Here is a 20,002-nt window from a genome sequence, read left to right as displayed (position 1 = left end):
TGCTTGAGAGCAGTGAGCAAAGAATCCCACACCCCAGTGATAAACACTTCTGCTTTCTCTAACGGCACTTCAGCCTTGAAATCTTTAAACTTCACCGTGTATTTGTAAGCCGTGGTTCTAAATTTTCTAGAGGAGCGCTTTTCCGTCTCTCGAATGGAATAGTATTTTTCAGGGTTGACTAAGGGTGGTGAACTTGGTTTAGAGGTTTCAAATTCTGGTTCACTCATGTCCTCTTCAAAATCACTGGCATGAATTTGTGCCAAGATTTCAGCCCTGGTACGAGGCGATAGATCACGTTTCTGCCTCTTACTTTCTTCTTCTTCTTTCTTCTCGAATGAATAGGATCGTTTCATCTTGAGTGCAAAACGTCAAATGACTCAAGTTTAAACACCATAGACTAATTTATAGTCATGGCAGACCAGCGTATATAAAAGGGTGTGTGTCTTGTCCTTTCACTATTCATTTCACTCTCAAGCCGAGCACAACGATGGAAGAGACTAACCAAATCGAACGTTTCGTCAGAGCTTTGCGAGGGGTCATTAGAAAATTCTCTTCAGACCAGCCCACGGACTACTCTCCTTCCTTTCGAGGTAAAAGTCAAGATACTTGCTATATCTGTCAGAAGAAAGGGCATTGGTCTTCAGAGTGTCCAGACCGTCAAAAAAGAAAAAAAAACAGGGGCTAAAAAGGACAAAAGTCAAGATACCTGTTATTATTGTAAAGAAAAAGGACATTGGTCTCCAGATTGCCCAAAAAAGAAACAAGAGGAATCAGAAAAAAAGAGGAATTCTTCAGAAGAAGAGAGGGATTCTTCAGAGGAAGAGAGGGATTCTTCAGAGGAAGAGAGGGATTCTTCAGAGGAAGAAGAGGAAGAAAGAAGACAATTCTATTTACAAGAGGCAAAGAAACAGGAGAAGAAAAGAAGAAGGGAAGAAAATGAGGAAAAAACGGTGAAGAAATTCAGAAAACCGAGAGACTAAACAAGGAGAAAGAAGAAGTCAATGAACTTTTAATTAAAGTGTTCTGTTGTGAATTGTGAATTGGATTGTAAAAATGGATAAAAGAATAAATTAATGATATAAGGTAAGTGTCTTTGAGTTTTGATTTTAAAATAAGAAGCTACACTCACGCACTCATAGACAGACACGTACTATAAGGGTAAAATGGGTGGGGTTTTTTTTGAGTTATTGGCAAATTGAAATTGTATTTCTTTTCGAGAAATGTGGGTGGCCCTGAAAAGGGCCTTTTTTATTTTGGTGTAGGGGTGAGTTTAAGCAATCAACTTTAACTGCCTTAAGCCTTTGCCACGGCCAAGGCCTACTTCTGGACTGCGTAATGTTGATGATGATTGGGTTGAAATCACTAAGGGTGGTACGGTAGGCTTAGTCACAGGGTTGGCGTGTTTAGCTCGGGAAGGTCGTATTCTCTTCGGTCGTAATAAAGAAGTCTGATACATTTGTTTCAGACTTCTTAACTCCGCTAAAATGTCCAACAGTACCGTGACCGTTTGATTTTCACCCTCTTGTTTCTTTGCTGCTACTTCTTCTTGCTGTTGTTGCTGTTGTTTTTTTCTTACCTCTTCTTCTTGCTGCTGTTGCTGTAGGAGAAAAGCTTGTTCCGCTTCCTTTTGTCGTTGTATAAATTTCTCCAATTCTTCTTTCTGTCTCTGTCTAAAATTCTCCACTTGCGGTAATGAAGAAGATAACGAAGGTTCCGGAACAAATTCTTGCGAGGAGAGAAAATCCACAAAATCCCAATTCACGTCTTCTGAAAGTAAGTCCGGGTTCCCTTGGGCGGTCTCCCCTGTTGGTGCACCCCAATGGATCGTTTTCTGAATTTCCGTCATGTTGAATCACTGTCGCATAGATTGACTGCACACAAGCGCTAGCGAATCTATATAGACCACGTGACGTCACAGACTGTTCTCTTCGGATTGGATGCGAGCTGACTGAATTTTGTAACGCGTGTTTGGATTGGTGAATGAACTCAATCCGTTTCAATCCTACCTCTACCTATAAATAAGCGCAGTTCACTGCATTGATTCACCTGTTCTCGTCGCTTCAAGATGTGGACCACAGTTGAGTCATCCACCCTTGTGTCTTCCATGATGTTTAGGACGGACATGCTCATGTATGTCCGATCCAAGTGGACCGTTGTCCACAGGACAAACACCAGTCTGTGGATACGTAGGATCTACGTCGAAAGACAAGGATGCCTCAAAAGAGTGCTGATTTACGGGCCAACAGTGAGACGCAGCCTAAGAACAAGAAGAAGACCAATGCGGTGCCCTTTATGTTAATGGAAACATTAACATAAACCCAAAGGCCCTTTTCAGGGCCAGCCATATTTCTCGAAAAGAGAATGACTTTTCAATTGCCTACCCTTTTTTTAAAAAAAATTTAAAAAAAAAAAAAATGCCATGTTCAATTCCCCTTGTACGTAAAATGACCCACAATTTATTCCCATGTTAATTCCCCTTGTACGTAAAGTGGTATACGATTTTTCTCTATGTTAAATTTCCATTGTACGTAAAGTGGCCCAGGGTGTTTTTTAATGCTAATTCCCATTGTACGTAAGGTGGTCCACTTCACTACTTGTTATGCATACCTAATTACATCGCTTTATCTCAAAGAATATTCACGTTATAGAGAGAAAAAGAAGGTACTATAGAAAACAAAAGCGTTGAAGAATGTCGTTGACTTTAAGATGGGACTCCATTTTAATGTGTTACACTTTCCAGTGATGATGTGCATCCACACCAAGTTTCATCCATTAATCTCAAACGGCTATAAAGTTATGGAGGGGGCCACATGCGTCCTAGTGGTCTAAAGCGCTTGCCTTTACCGATCATGGCCATTCCCCCATTCACCTCTATCCGCGTGGATTCGAGTCTCGAACTCAGCTGTTGTGAACGTTTGAGAAAGTTTGCCAGTATCTTCCACTGGATCGGTGGTTCTTCCCGGGACTTTCCCGGTTCTTCCTTCACCAGTTATATTGTCCGCCATGTATCGTGTGCTGAAAAACGGCGTTAAACCCACAACAACAACACAGTTATAGAGCAGAAATCAAAATGTGATAGATTTATTTACTATTTAATTTTTGTTGGTTTTGACGACACTCCTAACATACTATTGGCTATGCCATCTGAGGAAATAAGACAGTGTTTCTCAAACATTTTTGTCTTGCGGCACACCAAAAAGATCTGACAATTTTCACGGCACACCTGAAAAGATCTAACAATTTTTGTGGTGAAGAACTTATTTGCTTTTACATATATATTTAATTTTAAATTTAATGTGAAGGATGTGCCTGCTTTCGAGAGCAAATGAGATTGAAGCGAGGCTCCAAAGTCGACAGACAAGCGCGCATTTCATCGTCGATTTTAAGAAGTCTCTTTCTCTTTTTCGATTTGATTTCATTCAATCTGAAAATCCAAACTCACAAAACCACGAGGACACAAATGGCAGAATTACTTTGATTGCTTTTGAGCTGATTGCAGGATATGACATCTTGATTGAGATTCAAAACTCATCCAGGCTCTTTTCGGGAAATGTTGACTGGAAAAATTCATCGTTTTTTAAATCAGTGAGCTGTTCTTCGAATGGATTGATCACCCATCTAAATCCATCGCTTGCATGTGATGGGAAGTAATGCTGCAGTGCCGATTGTAGGTCTCTCAGTGTGTCCAGAATTTCGGGGATGATTTTCTTGTTTGAATGAGATTCGTTTTCAGTAGGAAAGCAGTCGAGGACTCCCTTCGAGACCTTACTTTGCCACAGCGACAACTTTTCATCAAATGACTTCTGTTTTGATGTTGCAGTGATGATGTTTTCTGATAATCCTTGAAGACTTAAATTCAGTGAATTTAATTTGTAGAATAAATCGGAGAGAAATTGAACCTTCAGCCGCCAGATTTCGTCATGAAGAGAGAATCCAAAGTCTGTTTATTCAACCTCCAAGAACGAAATTATTAGAGCGATCGAGTTCTCCCGAGATCTCGCACAAGTCTCGCGTTACGAAAGGAACCAATGAATGACAGACTGACAGAAATTGCGTTTTTATATATGTTACTTTTTTAACTTTAGCGACATTGATTTACCATTTTAATTTTTCGATATGTTCAAGGTTTCAAAACGCTAGCAATTTTAACTATTTTTCAAAACTCCCACGGCACACCTGCAAATCTCTCGTGGCAGACTAGTATGCCGCGGCACACAGTTTGAGAATCACTGCCCTAGTGAGATGAAAATATACATTACTGAACCGTTACTTAGACCCCGAAGATACCGCCCCCATGTAGCACGTAACATACCTTCTAGTGATGGCGTAGAAGTACTTAAGTTGCTTGCCTCTATTTCAAACATCTTTAAAATGTAAACAGTGTATAGGGTAGTGTAATGTAAAATGTAAACAGTGTACAGAATAGTGTAATGTAAAATGTAAAATGTTGAGTAATGACCTGGACCAAACTTGAAGATAGCATCCCCTACAGGGTGCACAGCAACTCTAACGATAATGATACAAAAGTAACCATGGTGTATTCCTTAAACTCAAACATTTTTAAAGTTATACAGCCGACAGGAATGTGAAAACGTAACATGTTGAGCTGTGACCTAGACCTTGAATATATTTGTTTCAGTGTGGTACAGTGATGCTGTATAGACACACTATGTTTCATCATTAATCTCAAACGATTTTAAAATTATAGACTGTAAGAGTCTGGAAGTCAAGTCAACATCTCAGCCGTTGAGAACTCTTTAAATACGTTTCAGCATGCTGTAAAATCGTCCCAAACTACTAGTACTACCACCACTACTACTACTACCATTACTACTACTACTACTAATGATAATAATAATGTGCGTGTGTGATTTGGATTTTTTTAAACGTAGCTTTAACAGTTTTTTCAGTCACATCTCTACCATTTCGGCAGTGTGGCAGTTAACAGTGATGTCTAGCACTGGGGCATCATGCCGCAGTCATGTAGCATGATGTCCCAACCAGTCACATTATCCAGCACCAGGACGACCATTCCTAACACTGAACTTTTAATGCTGAGCTCCTAGCGAGGCAGGTGTTTGTACAGTTTTTATAAGTCCTTAGTATGACTCGGCCGGGGTTCGAACCCGTGACCTACGAGGCATACGAGGCTGTCGCTCTAGCCGGTAGGCCACCGGAGCGGACTACTACTACTACTACTACTACTACTAATTATTATTATTATTATTTAAAATATCTGGAACAATGTTATGGTTAGAAATCATTAGATGTTTAATTTTCATTAGAAAGACTCATAAAAATAACTATTCTATCAAAGCAGCAGTTTTATGTGACCCAAATCTTTTATTGAAGATTAAATACTATATTAGTAGACAATGAATGAGCTGAATATAAATTATATTCAGTAGTTTGAAGCACTAGTATAGAAAGATATCTTGAAAAATAACGCTGCCATGTCTGATATAACTTTAAAAGTTATTGAAAGTCTGTAAAGTATAACTTTAAAATAAGAAATTATATGACATGGAATTAAATAAAGTACTTATATACCTCAGTCACACTGTATTAAAGTACAAACAATATGTATCACAAGTATTGGACTTTTCTGAGGCTACATGACTGTGTTGAATAAATTGTTCGGTGAGTATTTACTTTTCTACAAGATATAAATCATTCAAGAGAAAATATGACAAAGTTCCATGTTATGATCATTTAGAAACACCCACGTGTTTCTAACGTATTCCGCTTGTAATCTGAGCGTATTCCCCGGGTAGTTATCGCATCCACAGCAGTAACGGTTATCCCTCATGGCCTCTTTAAACGAAACACGAAACATACTGCAAAAATCTATTTTTCTCTTGAATAAAACATTGAATCTGTAGTGTTGTTCTCTATTTTCTGACGTGAATTTACTAATTCATGCCTGGACCATTAATTTTACACCCTCTGTATCTATATATCATGATTTATTATCTGTATTTGTACTTAATTTACATGTTTTTTTATTTTAAAAAATGCATACAAGTTTTTTTTTCATAGCGACTGTCATCTATTTAGCATTTATAGTATTTTTGGTGTTTTGCTTCAGTGACTCAGTCAACTCTCTCCCAACATATTGTTCGAAGATTCCAAAACATGCTTCAGAATTTTACTGGTAAATACCACGAACCATAGTTATCACCCTAACCCGTAGACTGAAAGTTTGAATTAAATTTTTTTTTAAAAACTTTATGGGACAAAGATAATGTGAGAAATGGACAATTTCGCGGTTCACTTTTAATACGTTATCCACAACTCCGCCCACAAACAACAACTTAACCTGAAGAAAGTCGCTGCGCGCGCACTTTTCGCCAACAAGTAGCCGACTATGGCCGGCTAAACATGTTTGTACATCGCTAAAATAAGGAAAGGTATCTTAGTTTTAACAAGTTAATTTTCAACGATCGACTAGAAACTGCATATTGTCAGCATGAAATTTTTTTTGAAATTTCGGTCACTCATGCTGATATTGTCTTTATACTACATGTGGGACGAGATAAGATTTATTTCCAGAAAAATGTGATCATGAAAAATCATCATCATTATTATTATTATTATTATTATTATTATTGATAATATAACACGAGGGAGTGTATAATTGTACATTTTCATCAAAGTCTACAGATTTTAAATTTTCAGCTCTTCAATACTTTTCAAACTAATTTAGTGATTTCGTTATTGACAAACACACCCGTTGCAAATATTTCATTTGTTTCAATATTACTAGTCGGGTAATCTCTAATAACATATTTTTCTCATATTGATCTATACACAATTTATAATCTTTTAGTCCACTGAATGCATATTTGGACGACTGTTTGTAAATAGGTTTGATAAAGTGTTGTGTGTAAATTTGACATTAAATTACGTTATGGGTACTTTATTATCCATGAACAACCTCCTTTATATTTTTGCATTTTTTATTTATGGATAGATTAATGTGCAGATTGATGAAAATAATAGAATCATAAAGGAAATCATCCAGCCTCAAACTTGTCCGTGCTCTAGACAAGTGAAAATTGTGGACATGTTTACTTCGGGAGATTTTCCAAAAAGTTACGGTATCCATTCTACTGATATGATGATTCAAATTGCGGACGGAGTTGTTGTTTAGTTTCACAATTGCAGGTGAATATACATCAGTTGCATCGGTTTTATTATCTAGGTTATTTACCGTTTCAATGCAATTTTTTTGACGGAATGGAAAATGGACAGAAAAAGTCAATGAATATTCTTGTACTGTCCGAGTTCACTAGAAATTCAGAGTTTAAATTCATTCTTTTTATAAAGCACTTTCAGCTTTTATTTTATTTTGCCTGTTCTGAATTTATATACCTTTTGTCATACGGTGAGCACAGTCTGAAGCTATTTCTCGCTGGTGAAACTTTTCAAGTCTCACCACTTTTAAAGTCTCACCAATTTTAAAGTTCCAGAGTTAACAAATAAAATGTTCGAACTTCGTCAGTTCAATGGTATTTCAAAATCCATCACTCCCAATATTGGATTGCTGATTACATGGAAGATTTACCTTCCTCCAAAATGTAAGACCTTGACGTTCAAAATTACTTACCTCCGAAGCTGAAGATCTGACAACGGAAGTGCTCCAGTGAGCATGGACAATTATGCGTTTTTGCAAATACACACGTTACCTCTCTTTCATGAAGGATTGAATTTATTTCATATAAAATCATTCCATATAGTACATTGACGTTATTATCACGTTATAACAAAACAAAGTAAAGAGGTGAAATGTTTGGAACTGTTTTGTTACACATTAAAAATACATACGTATCTGCCAAGCTCGTCAGCGTAGGGATAATATCCAAAATTGGATAGTTAAACTTGACAGATAGCAGAGGCGCTTGCTTAGTAGCAATGGTACATAACTACATATACCTGCATACCAGCTGACTTACCACTGCTGACAAGGTTGAGAGATACCTAAATAAATTAGCGAATCATTGTCTAAGTTTAATTTTGGCACGAGTGTCGGCTTACTAAAAAGGTGAAGTATGTCCATTGATCCCGCTGCAATTATTTAATAACGGAAATTCCCACTTCTTACTTTTAGAGAAAGGAGTGGAACCAGCAAATACTTTTAAGATCCTTAGAAAGTCTGTAAATAATTATTATCCGCTTCTTTATTAAAACATTTACTTGTATTTGATCTAGAAGCATAAGAAGTTACAGACTTTTCGTCAGCGACCGAATGATCAAATTAAATATACCCTTTGTTTGTGCCAAAATATACACTTTGTCTGTTTAATATGACGGAATAAAAACTATGCCCATGATGAAAATTAAATGACACCGTTTGCAAACGGATCCAAGTTAAAGCTTGGTTACGTGCATTCGAAGAAAATGGACGACTACGGAGAGCTTCCAGCTAATTCAAGATACAAAACCTTGATCCTTCACAACAATAACACAGCTGTCTATAAGTACCATGTAATTGGATATGAGTCGGGTGACACCACCATCTTCCCCATTCCTTTTGTCACAACCATTTCGTCTTAAAAACGATAGTACATTGTTCCTATATCCTTAGACAGTTTTTGTTCTAAAAATAACTTTTCAAAGGGTTTTCAAGGGGTTTCAGAAGGTTGAAAACATTTTTTCTTATTAAAATTTAAGTTTCTGCTTATGTTGCGTAAATCGGTACAAAATTAAAAGCCAGTATGCCATTACATCAACAGGGATGATACTGTATCTGACAACTAATCGTGTTGTATATCATTTGATCTACACAATTTTATCCCATTTTATGTACTTATTTATTAATTAATTTTCAAAACTTCGCGAATAAGGCAAATTCTTAATTTAAAGTGATATATTTCATTCCATTTAAATAATGTGTGTTTCCTCGAATAAATTCAGTGATTTTTAGGAAACTAGCAACTAGGTTTTCAGTAAACGGAAGGCCATTTCAAAGATTAACAGGGTTTTTCAGGTTGTTTTTTTCTTCTCAAGGAAACTTCTCAAATTTAAGGAATTTCCAATGGTTCATGAATCATAGAGGGCTAGAGTTATACGTTATTCATAAATAACATTACTTAAATCAAACGCTAAATAATCATAAAATAAATACATTTTTGCCATGATTTCCGGATGGAAGCTACGTTGATTATGACAATAGAGTTCATTTTTAAAATATAAATTTTATTAGGCATCATCTGAAAAATAGCATTTAGAGCTTTAATGAATCGAAATCTGGATTCTGTTTGAATAATGATAAGAATTTCAAATGTAATTTAAACGCATTGCTTTTCTCTGTTCGCATTTCTATTATGTTGCATCCTTTTTGGTTCTATTCGATCTTTACTTTTGGCTTATATCCCCAATTTTCGTATGTACTAAATGTTTTAAACGGCCGATGAATATTTTGTTACAAAATGTTTTTTTTTTCTTTCTTTTTTTTCTTCTTCCTTTTACTGTTTTGGGCCTTGGGCTATACACTTTAACGTGCATAAGATTTAAGTTTGTTTTAAAGTGTCTGAAATAACCGATTTGCTGTGTTTCACGGTGCATTTTATAAAAATAAGATTTAATTGAGGTCGAAATTCTATATGAATTATAAAGATCGCATACATTTGATCAAGGTGTTACAAAAGCAAATCTTTAGGATATAAATGTTATAAAGCAAATCAAATACCTTCATCTTAACGAAGTAAAATATATCTACTTCAAGAAAAAGAAAAAATGTCACAACGATGGCAAAGTGCTAAGTTTATTTTAAGGTAACTGTTATGGGAAATTTGGTTAAACTGTATTCTACCAGACTATGAACATGCGAAATCGTTGGAACCAATCGCGTAATTTCTTCCAAAAAGTGTGTCACGTGGTCATGACATCACACACAAAACCAAACTCAGCAGCTGTAAATATGGCGTCAAAAGATGAAAATCGACCATCAAGAATGAACACTGGCGTGCCCAGTACTTCTGGAAGTACACATTACCAGAAGTTACGCAGTGAGAGCAGTGAACAGGTTTGTATTTCAATTTCTTGAAAAGATTACACCAATGTGTGTATTATAGACGTACCAAACAGCTGCCAATTATAAATTATCATCTCATCCGTACCCACCCACCCACCCGAAATGGCTGGTCTATTAAAGAAAACAAAATGTGATTTTATTCATAGCCGTTTGAAAGAGGAAATATTTTAGAATTCTAGCAAGTTACTCCTTTCCCATGGATTATGTTGTTCTAGTTTAAAACCTATATTAACAATTTGAATCGTCCTTTAAAACACCTAACAGCTGCCGTTTACCATGTCTGGAAAGATTATAAGCACTGCCGCCGTGTATATAATTTACGTAAAGCTATTCGTAGGCTGCCGCATACCTCGTAACACGATATACGTAATATACTCATTACCCGTATTTCGATATTTGCAAGTTACTGTTTAAACTTTTACAAATAAGAATGTTTAAATGAATATTGAGTGACTCTCATTGGTGGAAAGTTCAGTATTGTCGCCCAATAATTGCACTTTATTAATAGTTAACTCAGTTGTATGACATATCAAATTAAATAATGAATTAAACAAGACTCCAGCTTCTTAGTTTATTTTATAAGGTTTATTTAGTATAAGCGGTATGTAATACAGCATATGGTATAAAGGTAAATTCTACGTAAATCTAAGAAAAGGAATAATATACTCAGACCAGTATATGAAAATGTTACTTTATGGCCCTGTTTTATGATATTTTCCAGTGATAGTAATCACTTTAGTTCTCAATAAAAGAAGGTAAACTAATTTTTGCACCAAGATCAATGAGTTGCTCTGATAACATTTCCTTTTTTAAATTGGCAATCCGAGATAAATAGTCATACATTATTTCATATGATTTGAATACAGAACTCTGCCAACCACTCAACATACTTAGGTAATAATGAGACATCATTTTAAATGTCATATTTATATCTAAGACAAGATTTAATGTTTGTTCCATCTTCTTCATCGTGTTTTAGTTGAATTTAGCATCAGCTTCCAGAGTACAAGTAGGGATATGAAATTGGTTAGTTTTTTCAATATTTTTTGACCAAATTAGGTTGGCTTTTTAAGGCATGTACTGGTGTTATGTTGAATACCCCCTCCTCTCTCTCTACATACATACATCCATAAATATGCTCAATGATTGTATACAGTGTCAATAGCCTAGTGGTTAGAGCATCTGCCTTGGATGCGTGAAGTTGTAGGTTTGAACCCCAGTCGAGTCATACAAAAGACTTAAAAAAATGGTACTAACAGCTGCCTTGCTTGGCGTTCAGCATTAATAGGTTAGTGTTAAGACTGGTTGTCCTGGATTCAGACATAGCGGTATGACTGAAAACTTGTAAAAGCTATTGTTAAAAAAATAATAAACACCCATATACAGTGTTATACACATGTGGCCATACTGTGTTTTTTTATTTATTAATTGGTTAGGTTAAATCACTGCATGTAAACTTCCATCTCCACCCAGCATTTTATGAAGGATATTATTTTCTTGCAGGTGCTTGTCATGGGTGTTCCATCAGACCGTCCAGAACTTGGTATATACACAGCAACAATGCAGCAAAACAAAGGTAGTTCTCTAAGTGTGCATTGATTATCCATTTCCATATGACTAACAGAAAAGTTTTAAATTACTAAGCAACTATATTTGCAGATTGTCCTCCATAACAGTTCTGATACATATAGTGCTTTCATTAAGCTTTGGTTTCTAAAGGCTGAAATAGTTTTGTTTCTGTTGTTTTATCTTCACAAAAGACACTTCAAATATTGTTCAAAGTGGAGAGGTAAATGAGTTGTTACTATGATGAAATGTCCATTAATGCATACAGTGTCCAAGAAAATGTTTCTAAAATTAATATAAATGCTAGATTCTTGTATGGTTATATAAAGTAACTTAAAATTGGTATGCAAGGATCTATCCCTCAAATCTCCAGGTGTTTCCAACAGTTTTAAAGTTAAGAATGTATAAGAGACATTCAGTGAATGGTGAAACACTGGAAACTCATAGTGAAAACCAAACTTGAGAGGATATGACATCTTATTGTGACAATAAATATAATCATTTAAGGAGCTGTGACTGATTTAAAAAATGATGCAAATGCAGTGTTTTGTAGTCAAAACTTATCAAATCATTGGAATCTTAGCTGTTTAATACCAGTAGTTTAACCCTGTGCAGGCCTGTTATGGATTGATTACTTCACAATAGTACTTTGGTGACATTTTGTTTTCACCCCCAAGATAACAAAAGTTGACAAAAGATGTATAAATGGATTCCATCTTGCCATCTGTGTATTAGACTGTCAAGCACATTTTCAGTTTAAGAGCATCATTCCCAAACAATTCAAAATACCTTTTATAAAACTTGTTAGCCTTATTAAGCTGTTGATTCTGATGTGCCTTTTGCTATTTACAATTTATCTTTTTGAATATTTGTAAAATAATGTTTCCATGTCCTTGTCCATCCATCCATTATCCTCACATTTATTTGTCTCACCACAAATCATAATGTGTTTTAATACAGACTGTCAGGGTTGTTAACCTGTATGGCTTGCATTAATTAGATAGGATTTAAGCAACAGAAATAACCTTTATTATCCATAACAGAATACTATTTTTGAGCTAGTTCACCATCAAACTCACCAAATTTGTCTGCTATGTAAGCATTATACATTTTCATGGACTTGAGCCTGTTAACTAATGTTAAATTTGATTTTGTTTAATTCACAAGAAACTACTGTTTCAGGTTAATATTCCAAACTAAATGTTAATGTAAGAAAATATATTTTTTACAATAAAAAAGTTGAAAGGGAAATATGTTATAAATTGATAATGATAACCATGCAACAGCACATCCAGAAAGGAACCTGCATATATTCTCACACATTAGTTCATGAAATACATATTTCAATATTTTGTATTATTCATGGTCAGTACTATTGTCATTTTCATGCTTTTATAATTCCCTTGCCCTGTTAAAACAATCGGGTTCAACAAAAAACATTAGAAGCCTTTATATACAGTGGCCCCCCTCTTGAATGTCTCTTTGACCGGTGTCCACCCACTTTTTATGGCCAGAATTCCATGGCACTGAAGAGTTCCTGTTTAAAAGTATCCCCAAGAAAGTCCACCCCTCAAATGCAAACAGCAGCAATTATAATTGTGCACAAATGTAAGATTCTCACTTCACAAGTGGCAACATTTTATTTTAATATGTGTCCGAAACCAATATTTGATTGGTACAGTAAGTAACATGATTATCTCTTCTGATGTCTATTTCCCAATGTCAGGTTTGAGTGTACCACTAAGGTTAATATATAATTATCTATAAATGCCAGGATTACAAAATGGTCTTCATGGGCTAAAAATAGATTTGTGGATTAGCACACAGGAAGAAATTAACCTTAAACAGCACTGAGTACCAGACAAAGACCAGAAAATCATGAGACAACTCATGCATCACTTCCTTTATAAACTAGGCATTTTGTCCACAAAAGTTTCATCTTCATAATCAATTGCAGTACTGTACCATTAGCAAAAAAGGAAAAAATCATTAGAAAACTTTAACAGTTCATCACGAAAATGGAGACCTATTACTTTAAAAGAAAAGTTAAAGTCATTCGACTCAACATCCTTAGCGGTGGTGTGTGGGGCCCAAATCGCTTCATGTTGGAAAGGCTCCAATCCAATACATTTTTTGTAACAGATAAGGAGGATATTCATCAGCATTGGAAAATGGAGTAAATGGAAAGAGCATTGTATATGTACCAAGATTTAAATGACATTTTTGAATGTTTCTGCAATTTGCATGATAAATATACCTCACTTGCATTTCATTCTTAAGTCGAGAAAAAGAATTATTCAGCTGTTCAATTGAAATAAGTCTGTTCTTAAGACAAGAACATTTTAATAATTAATACTGCTTTTAAATGAAGATGTTAAATGCTTTGAAGTTGTATGTAACTTTCTTACTACCGTACTATGTACATTCTATACACTTATGCACAAAACATTTAGTCCTCAATTGAAAAGGCCACATAATAAGAACAGGGCCAGTGTGTGTATGTGTATATATATGTATATACATACACTTCTTATACATTTGAAAGATCCTTTTATCTTCAGTCAGTTTTGTTAAGGTGGTGGATAAGATGTAGATACGTAGAACTAATAATATATTGGTGGTGTGAATATTTCTATAGATAATGATGAAGTAAACAGTTGTGTGCAGTGTCTGTAAACTGCCACAAACTGGTTTTAATTATATATGATCTTTTTATTTTGTGTGTTTACAGAGTGGACTTCCAATCTCAGACGTAACATGGAATTATGTCATGCAGCAGTGACTCGGCAGTCAGCTTTTTGCCATCTTCTCCAAAGGATAACTTTACCAGAAACATCTTACATGTTCCTTTTGGAGAAGAGTATGATGGACATGGCAATAGCAGGATTGTCAGAAGGCTATGCATATCGTGTTGTATTTCGCCAGGGACGTCTGCACTATTTACGATTTTTTTTAAAGCGGCATTTTCAGTGGATTCTTTGAAAGCAAAGGTAATCACATCATCACAACATTATAGCTACATTTGAGACTCATGAAAGCAAATGCTCATGCTTTTGGGACATTCAAACTGGCTCCAAATTACTGGATGGTTAACTGGTGATCAAAGAACAGAGTACATTGTGCTTATGTTTGTAAGCATTTGTCAAATTCTATTCTACGACATCTCTTTGTAATTGCATTTATTCTATATTTGACCTATGACCACCTTAAATAAACCACAGGGGAGGGATACAAACTATCATACCCTAGTTGTAGCTATAAAAGTATAAAAATGTATGTTGAAATATCAGTTAAGTTAGAACAGTGTAGTTTAAAACCTTGTTTATCCCACTGATAGGAAAGTTTTTAGAAGTTGAATTTGTAGTTTTATTTCATTTAGCATTAAACTGAAATTAAGACTGTCAGAGAACAGTTATTAATCTTCTGATATGTGTGGTTAATGAAAGCACATTAGGCTTACAGTAATGTTATCTTTAACATTGTCATTTTGTCAAAATTTACAGATATAGCTTTTTTTATCAGGTTATCAGTTTATACAAATATTTAATGTTCTTTTCTCCTTGTTAAAGACAATCTATTGATTATATATATATATATATATATATATATATATATATATATATATATATATATATATATATATATATATAATTGTATTGCATCTGATAAACATTGTTAACTTTTCATTCTGAAGAATTATAGTGGATGAGTCTTTGTCTGCATGATTTGTTATCTCCAGAATCGAGGCACAACATTTTACCTATAAATCTTTCTCTTTCAAGGTTTAGATATTATCAAACAGGCGCTTGAATGTGATAGAAACGAGGATTTTTTTTGGGAAAACATATTTACATTGGATGATATCAAAGCAGCTGAAGGAGAATACTTTAATTTGCTAACCGAGAAACGCAAAAAGCTGCCAGAGCCAGGTTTGTGTATTATTCAAGGCTTTCTTCTTACTAATACATGACCAAATATACCTGTAGCTTGCCAGCTTTCTAGTTAATACTGAAGTGTTTAGAAGCCACAAAATCAACTATCTTAAAACCTAACTTTGAACAAAAATGAAGTGAGAACAAGATAGGCATTGTTGATGTGAAATGTGAACAGAAGATTGTCTTTAATGTTTAATAGTGCATTTAATTTTATACTTTGTAGTGTTGGTACCATAGTAATATACACTTACCAACTCCTACTTCAAGTTTGAGAATACAGCTTAAACAGAAGAATGTCTTGTAGTGTCCATAAGACAAGTACATCATTTGGATGTCAAGTAATTTTTATTTCAAGAGGTACATGAGGAAACAAAGTAGAACACATGATCTTATGAGTGATAAAAATGGAAAATATGTCATTTTATAAGAGAAAAGTAGCCAGAAACCAAAATGGCAACAACATCAAAGCAATTTAACCAGACCTTCAAATTGTTAAATATTAAGCAGCTACAGTAAGGAAACAAGTAAGATAAAGTGAATGACATCCACAAAGAGCACTAAACCTGCAAACAAAATTGCACCATTCATCCCAGTAAAACCTTTATACTTTATGTACATTTTACAGAAATTTAACATCTATACCTTGTATATTTTACCATGTATATAACTTGCATCGAAATAGTCACGTTTAGTTCTTTTGACAGAGGGTATGGATCTTTTTTTGTGCATGCTGGCAAGTAGATGCATGCCATAACCTACATTTGATTGTCTGTGGTGAGCAAGTTTAACACAGTAACATTATGCTTATAATGTTGTTTTTTTTTTGTTTTTTTTTTTTGTTTCATTACAGAGTCAAAGAAATTACCATCCACAGGAAGAAGGTATTCCGAAATACTGTTCCAAAATAAATACAGTATTAGGAAGTCGTTAGATCATCTTCTTCATCACATACAAACAAATATTTTCAAAGAAAATAATTTTTAGTGTATGGGGGTGATAGTGTACATAGAGAAGAAAAAGAGCTACAAAGACAAGCAGAATGCGAAGTAAGTATTAAGAAGAAATGCAGGAAATCATTATTACCTTTCCATCAGTCTTTCTATATCCATCTTTCATTTTCCATTTGTTATAACCATGCCCATATGCTAATTCATATATGTCTATCCTTCCTTCCATTCAGCACACTGTTAAGACAATTAGTCTCTCATATATTTATATGAGTTGCCATAAAACATGTTATATGTACTGGTCATTACCTAAATATGCACCAACTGTCCAGTCACTTTGCACCTGCTGTTGTTGTAGGGTTTAACGCCATTTTTCAGCACAAGATAGGCTATACATGGCGGCCAGTATTAATGGTGGAGGAAGAACCCGGAAAACCCCCAGAAAGAACCACCGACCGACGATAAGCTACCAGCAAGCTTTCTCATATAACCACATTATCCGAATCCGAGACTCATTTGCCCCTGCAATTTTATTATATGTATTGCTCTTTCTGTAATTGAATGTCACAGTCTTGTTAGTACAGTTAGCATGGGTTGATGTGACACAGACTTTTTCCATTGGCTGGTGTGACCATCTTGTGTGAAAATCAATTGGCCCTGCAGAAAATCAACTGGCTCTCCCAATCAGAGGAAAATAATGATGGAGGAAAATTTAATTGGGCCGATGGCCATCAATTTTAAATGACCTTCCTCAGAACCCACAGGTATTCGTCTGGCAAGCCAGCAACAAAATTGCCCCCTGAACTAGTCCTTTTGTTTTTAATTGGACTAGGAACTTGGTAAATCCTATGGTCATTATCAGAAGATACATATATTAATGAATCAGTGTGCTTCTGCAATTTTTGTTCATTTTTCTTTTGTAGATTAATGCAGTGCATGATACAAACTTGTGAGTGCAAATTGTACAACTTCTTTATGGATTGTAATGAAATTCAGTACAATATTATGTTCATTAATAAATAATGCATATATCAAATCACTGTTCCGCTAATTAAGTTTAGAATTATTGCCCTTTATTAACTTCAATCTAAAGACAGTGCATAATATAATCTAATGAATCATCTAATCTTTCAGATTTCATTGGATTGCCATGACATTTGGAAAAATGTTTTCATCATTATCGGAAGTTGCATACATTGACAAATCTCTGCTGCTATTTCAGTTAGAGCTAGTTACTTTCTTAGATTAATGTTTGATAGGATTTTGTGAAGTCAGCTTGTCTCACATTTTTCATTGGATTGCCATGTAACTGCATGTTACAGTCATCATTTGAAAATGTTCATATAAACAGTTCACTTTGCTTTTGCAATTTTAGTCTGATGTATTGTCGTGCAGCAGAATGCATTGTTAAAATCTTGCCAGTGCTACCGATTGTGGTGCCTTTTTGAAAGGATCATGAAAATTGGCACGTGTGACAATATTCATCTAAAACTGCATGTACAAATCTTTGTGCTCCCATGATATTTGTAAGGGTTGTGGACATTTTTGGATTACAGTTGGATACAGTGTATGACCAAATTTTGTTAATGCAATTACTCAAAGTATTTAGTGGATTGCCCTGAAACTTGGTACTTGTTCAGCTCATCATGAGAAGACAAGTTTCTTTACAGGCATTTCACTTGCACTTTTTTAAAAACAGTTGTGCACTGTTAAGCTCTACACGTCTTCATCATGGGCTAGGGGTGTGATGTTGAGGAGGCATTGGTATATTTATATGATCAAATTGCTCACATTTCCTCTAGCTGTGAGCATCATTGTTAGTAGCCTTTTCAAAAAAAACCAAATACAATTCGTTAGGTTAACTGCATTGTATGTGAACTTGATTCTTTTAATGAGTGTGTCTTTGCAGCTCAATTGCTGACTTAGTTATTGGTCTTTTTTAATAAGAACTGAATCTGTACAATACCCGTTTGATAACCTAATTACTGGAAGAAAAATTCGATATTGTGTTTGTGAGTGATCACTGTTACATGCTGCCATTCAAGTATGTGCATGATATTGTTGAAATGTGACATGAGTAATTGACTTATGATCATTCTTGCAGGGTACAAAATTGATTGAGATCTCATGTTGGGTTTGGCTTTACTATTTGCAATCTGTAACAAATACACTAAAGAGAAAAAATTGGTACTTGAGATTTTCAATTGCTTTTGTAGTGTAGTCATTTTGCAGGGTCTTACGTTTTGCATAAAATCTCCATCGAGAAATATTAATCACAGATTTGTTTCAACTAGCATGCAGTAAAAGAATAATATGTTTTCTTTTCCTACATTTCAGTTTTTTTTCTGTCAGTAAATGTTTTGATGGGACTGCCTTTCAGGCCGCTTTTGAAACTCACAGAACTGAAGTTTGTATGTGCCAACAAGTTACATTCTCAGATGTCTTTGTTCCACTTGAATATCCAGTTTCATGGGATCAGCAGCTTCAATATATCTCCATGTTTCCAAATTGGCATAAATGGCAGCACAAGACAGTTTCTTATTCCCAGTGGCTATCAATTCCAGATATGAAAGAAAAGTATAAACCTGCTTCACTAAGGAATCAGGTGCTGTACAATTTTAGAGAGGGTAACATGGATAAGTTCTATTCCATTTGCTCCAAATATAAAAACATTGCCTTAGATCCAGCTCAGTCTACTTCCACATTTGAAAGTTTACCCGAGTCATCTGATTATGGTGACATAGTTCCCTCTGCATCCAAACGCAAACGTCATGAACCTACTAGACGTTTGACAATTGAAGAATTGATGACAAACATACACACTGTAGACCCTCAGTTTTCTTCAGAAAATATAGCTGAAGAAAGATCTTGTTATGATAAATTCAAATATGCAATGATTGAAAATGGTCATGTAATTTGGCGACGTAGTGCAGCTAATGTGAATATTTTTACAATGAATGAAGTTAGTATGACAACTGGACTGTTTCAGGAAGACTTTTATGTTCATTTGACCAAAAAAGATATAGATAACTGAATTGTCTTGTAGCTGTGGAATGTATGGCATATTACTGCAGTTAGCCGCAATAAGTATACCTCAGGAAAATCTTGATGAGATAGATCTGAGTGATGTGAAATGCTGCCGTATGAGACTTTTTAATGAATTGATCAGTGACCATATACCTTCTCTATTAAATAATTCTTCCAGGTCAGAAAATAAGATAATTGAAAAACTTGAAGCTGCCAAAGATAAATTAATGAGCCTATTTGCCAGATGCCAACCTCATCTGATAAAACTTTGAAGTTCTCAGTGTATTCTGATGATGACAAAACATGTACTTTTGTTCATATCACTGACAATAGTCTATCTTGTCAGTCTGGATTTTGTAATGCACTTTATTCATCTTCAAAATGTAAAGTTCTCCGTCTTGACAACGCTGAGACCCTTTGTCCTCACCTCAATCAATTGAAAGTCCATGCTAACACATGGATGGATCTACTGATGGGATCAGGCCAGATAC

At 34.9% G+C, this 20,002-nt stretch overlaps 2 protein-coding genes across 2 annotated transcripts; both read left to right on the top strand.

Annotated features, from left to right (window-relative positions):
* Positions 1 to 9,824: 9,824 nt before the first annotated feature.
* On the top strand, positions 9,825 to 14,801 carry LOC149795163 (uncharacterized). Its single transcript, XM_089964045.1, has 3 exons — positions 9,825 to 10,027; positions 11,540 to 11,612; positions 14,334 to 14,801. Exons 1-3 carry the CDS (start codon positions 9,827 to 9,829, stop codon positions 14,582 to 14,584), a joined length of 525 nt encoding a protein of 174 aa, XP_089820171.1. The 5' UTR covers positions 9,825 to 9,826; the 3' UTR covers positions 14,585 to 14,801.
* A 596-nt stretch (positions 14,802 to 15,397) lies between these two features.
* On the top strand, positions 15,398 to 19,518 carry LOC149795162 (uncharacterized). Its single transcript, XM_089963765.1, has 3 exons — positions 15,398 to 15,531; positions 16,388 to 16,583; positions 18,822 to 19,518. Exons 2-3 carry the CDS (start codon positions 16,525 to 16,527, stop codon positions 19,516 to 19,518), a joined length of 756 nt encoding a protein of 251 aa, XP_089819891.1. The 5' UTR covers positions 15,398 to 15,531; positions 16,388 to 16,524.
* Positions 19,519 to 20,002: the final 484 nt, after the last annotated feature.

This window comes from Sinohyriopsis cumingii, chromosome 7, assembly GCF_028554795.1.
Source record: "Sinohyriopsis cumingii isolate HCF-2022 chromosome 7, ASM2855479v2, whole genome shotgun sequence".
Lineage (NCBI taxonomy): Eukaryota > Metazoa > Mollusca > Bivalvia > Unionida > Unionidae > Sinohyriopsis > Sinohyriopsis cumingii.
Note: the sequence above shows the minus strand (reverse complement) of the source record. Positions and strands in the feature narration are given on the sequence as shown.

Excerpts from the sequence above, each read along its gene's own strand:
- LOC149795163 (XM_089964045.1), top strand. The coding sequence starts at position 9,827 with ATGCGAAATCGTTGGAACCAATCGCGTAATTTCTTCCAAAAAGTGTGT. Across the intron at positions 10,028-11,539 it reads GCAGTGAGAGCAGTGAACAG|GTGCTTGTCATGGGTGTTCC; the intron begins GTTTGTATTTCA and ends ATTTTCTTGCAG. Across the intron at positions 11,613-14,333 it reads AACAATGCAGCAAAACAAAG|AGTGGACTTCCAATCTCAGA; the intron begins GTAGTTCTCTAA and ends GTGTGTTTACAG.
- LOC149795162 (XM_089963765.1), top strand. The coding sequence starts at position 16,525 with ATGGGGGTGATAGTGTACATAGAGAAGAAAAAGAGCTACAAAGACAAG. Across the intron at positions 16,584-18,821 it reads AAAGACAAGCAGAATGCGAA|TTTTTTTTCTGTCAGTAAAT; the intron begins GTAAGTATTAAG and ends CCTACATTTCAG.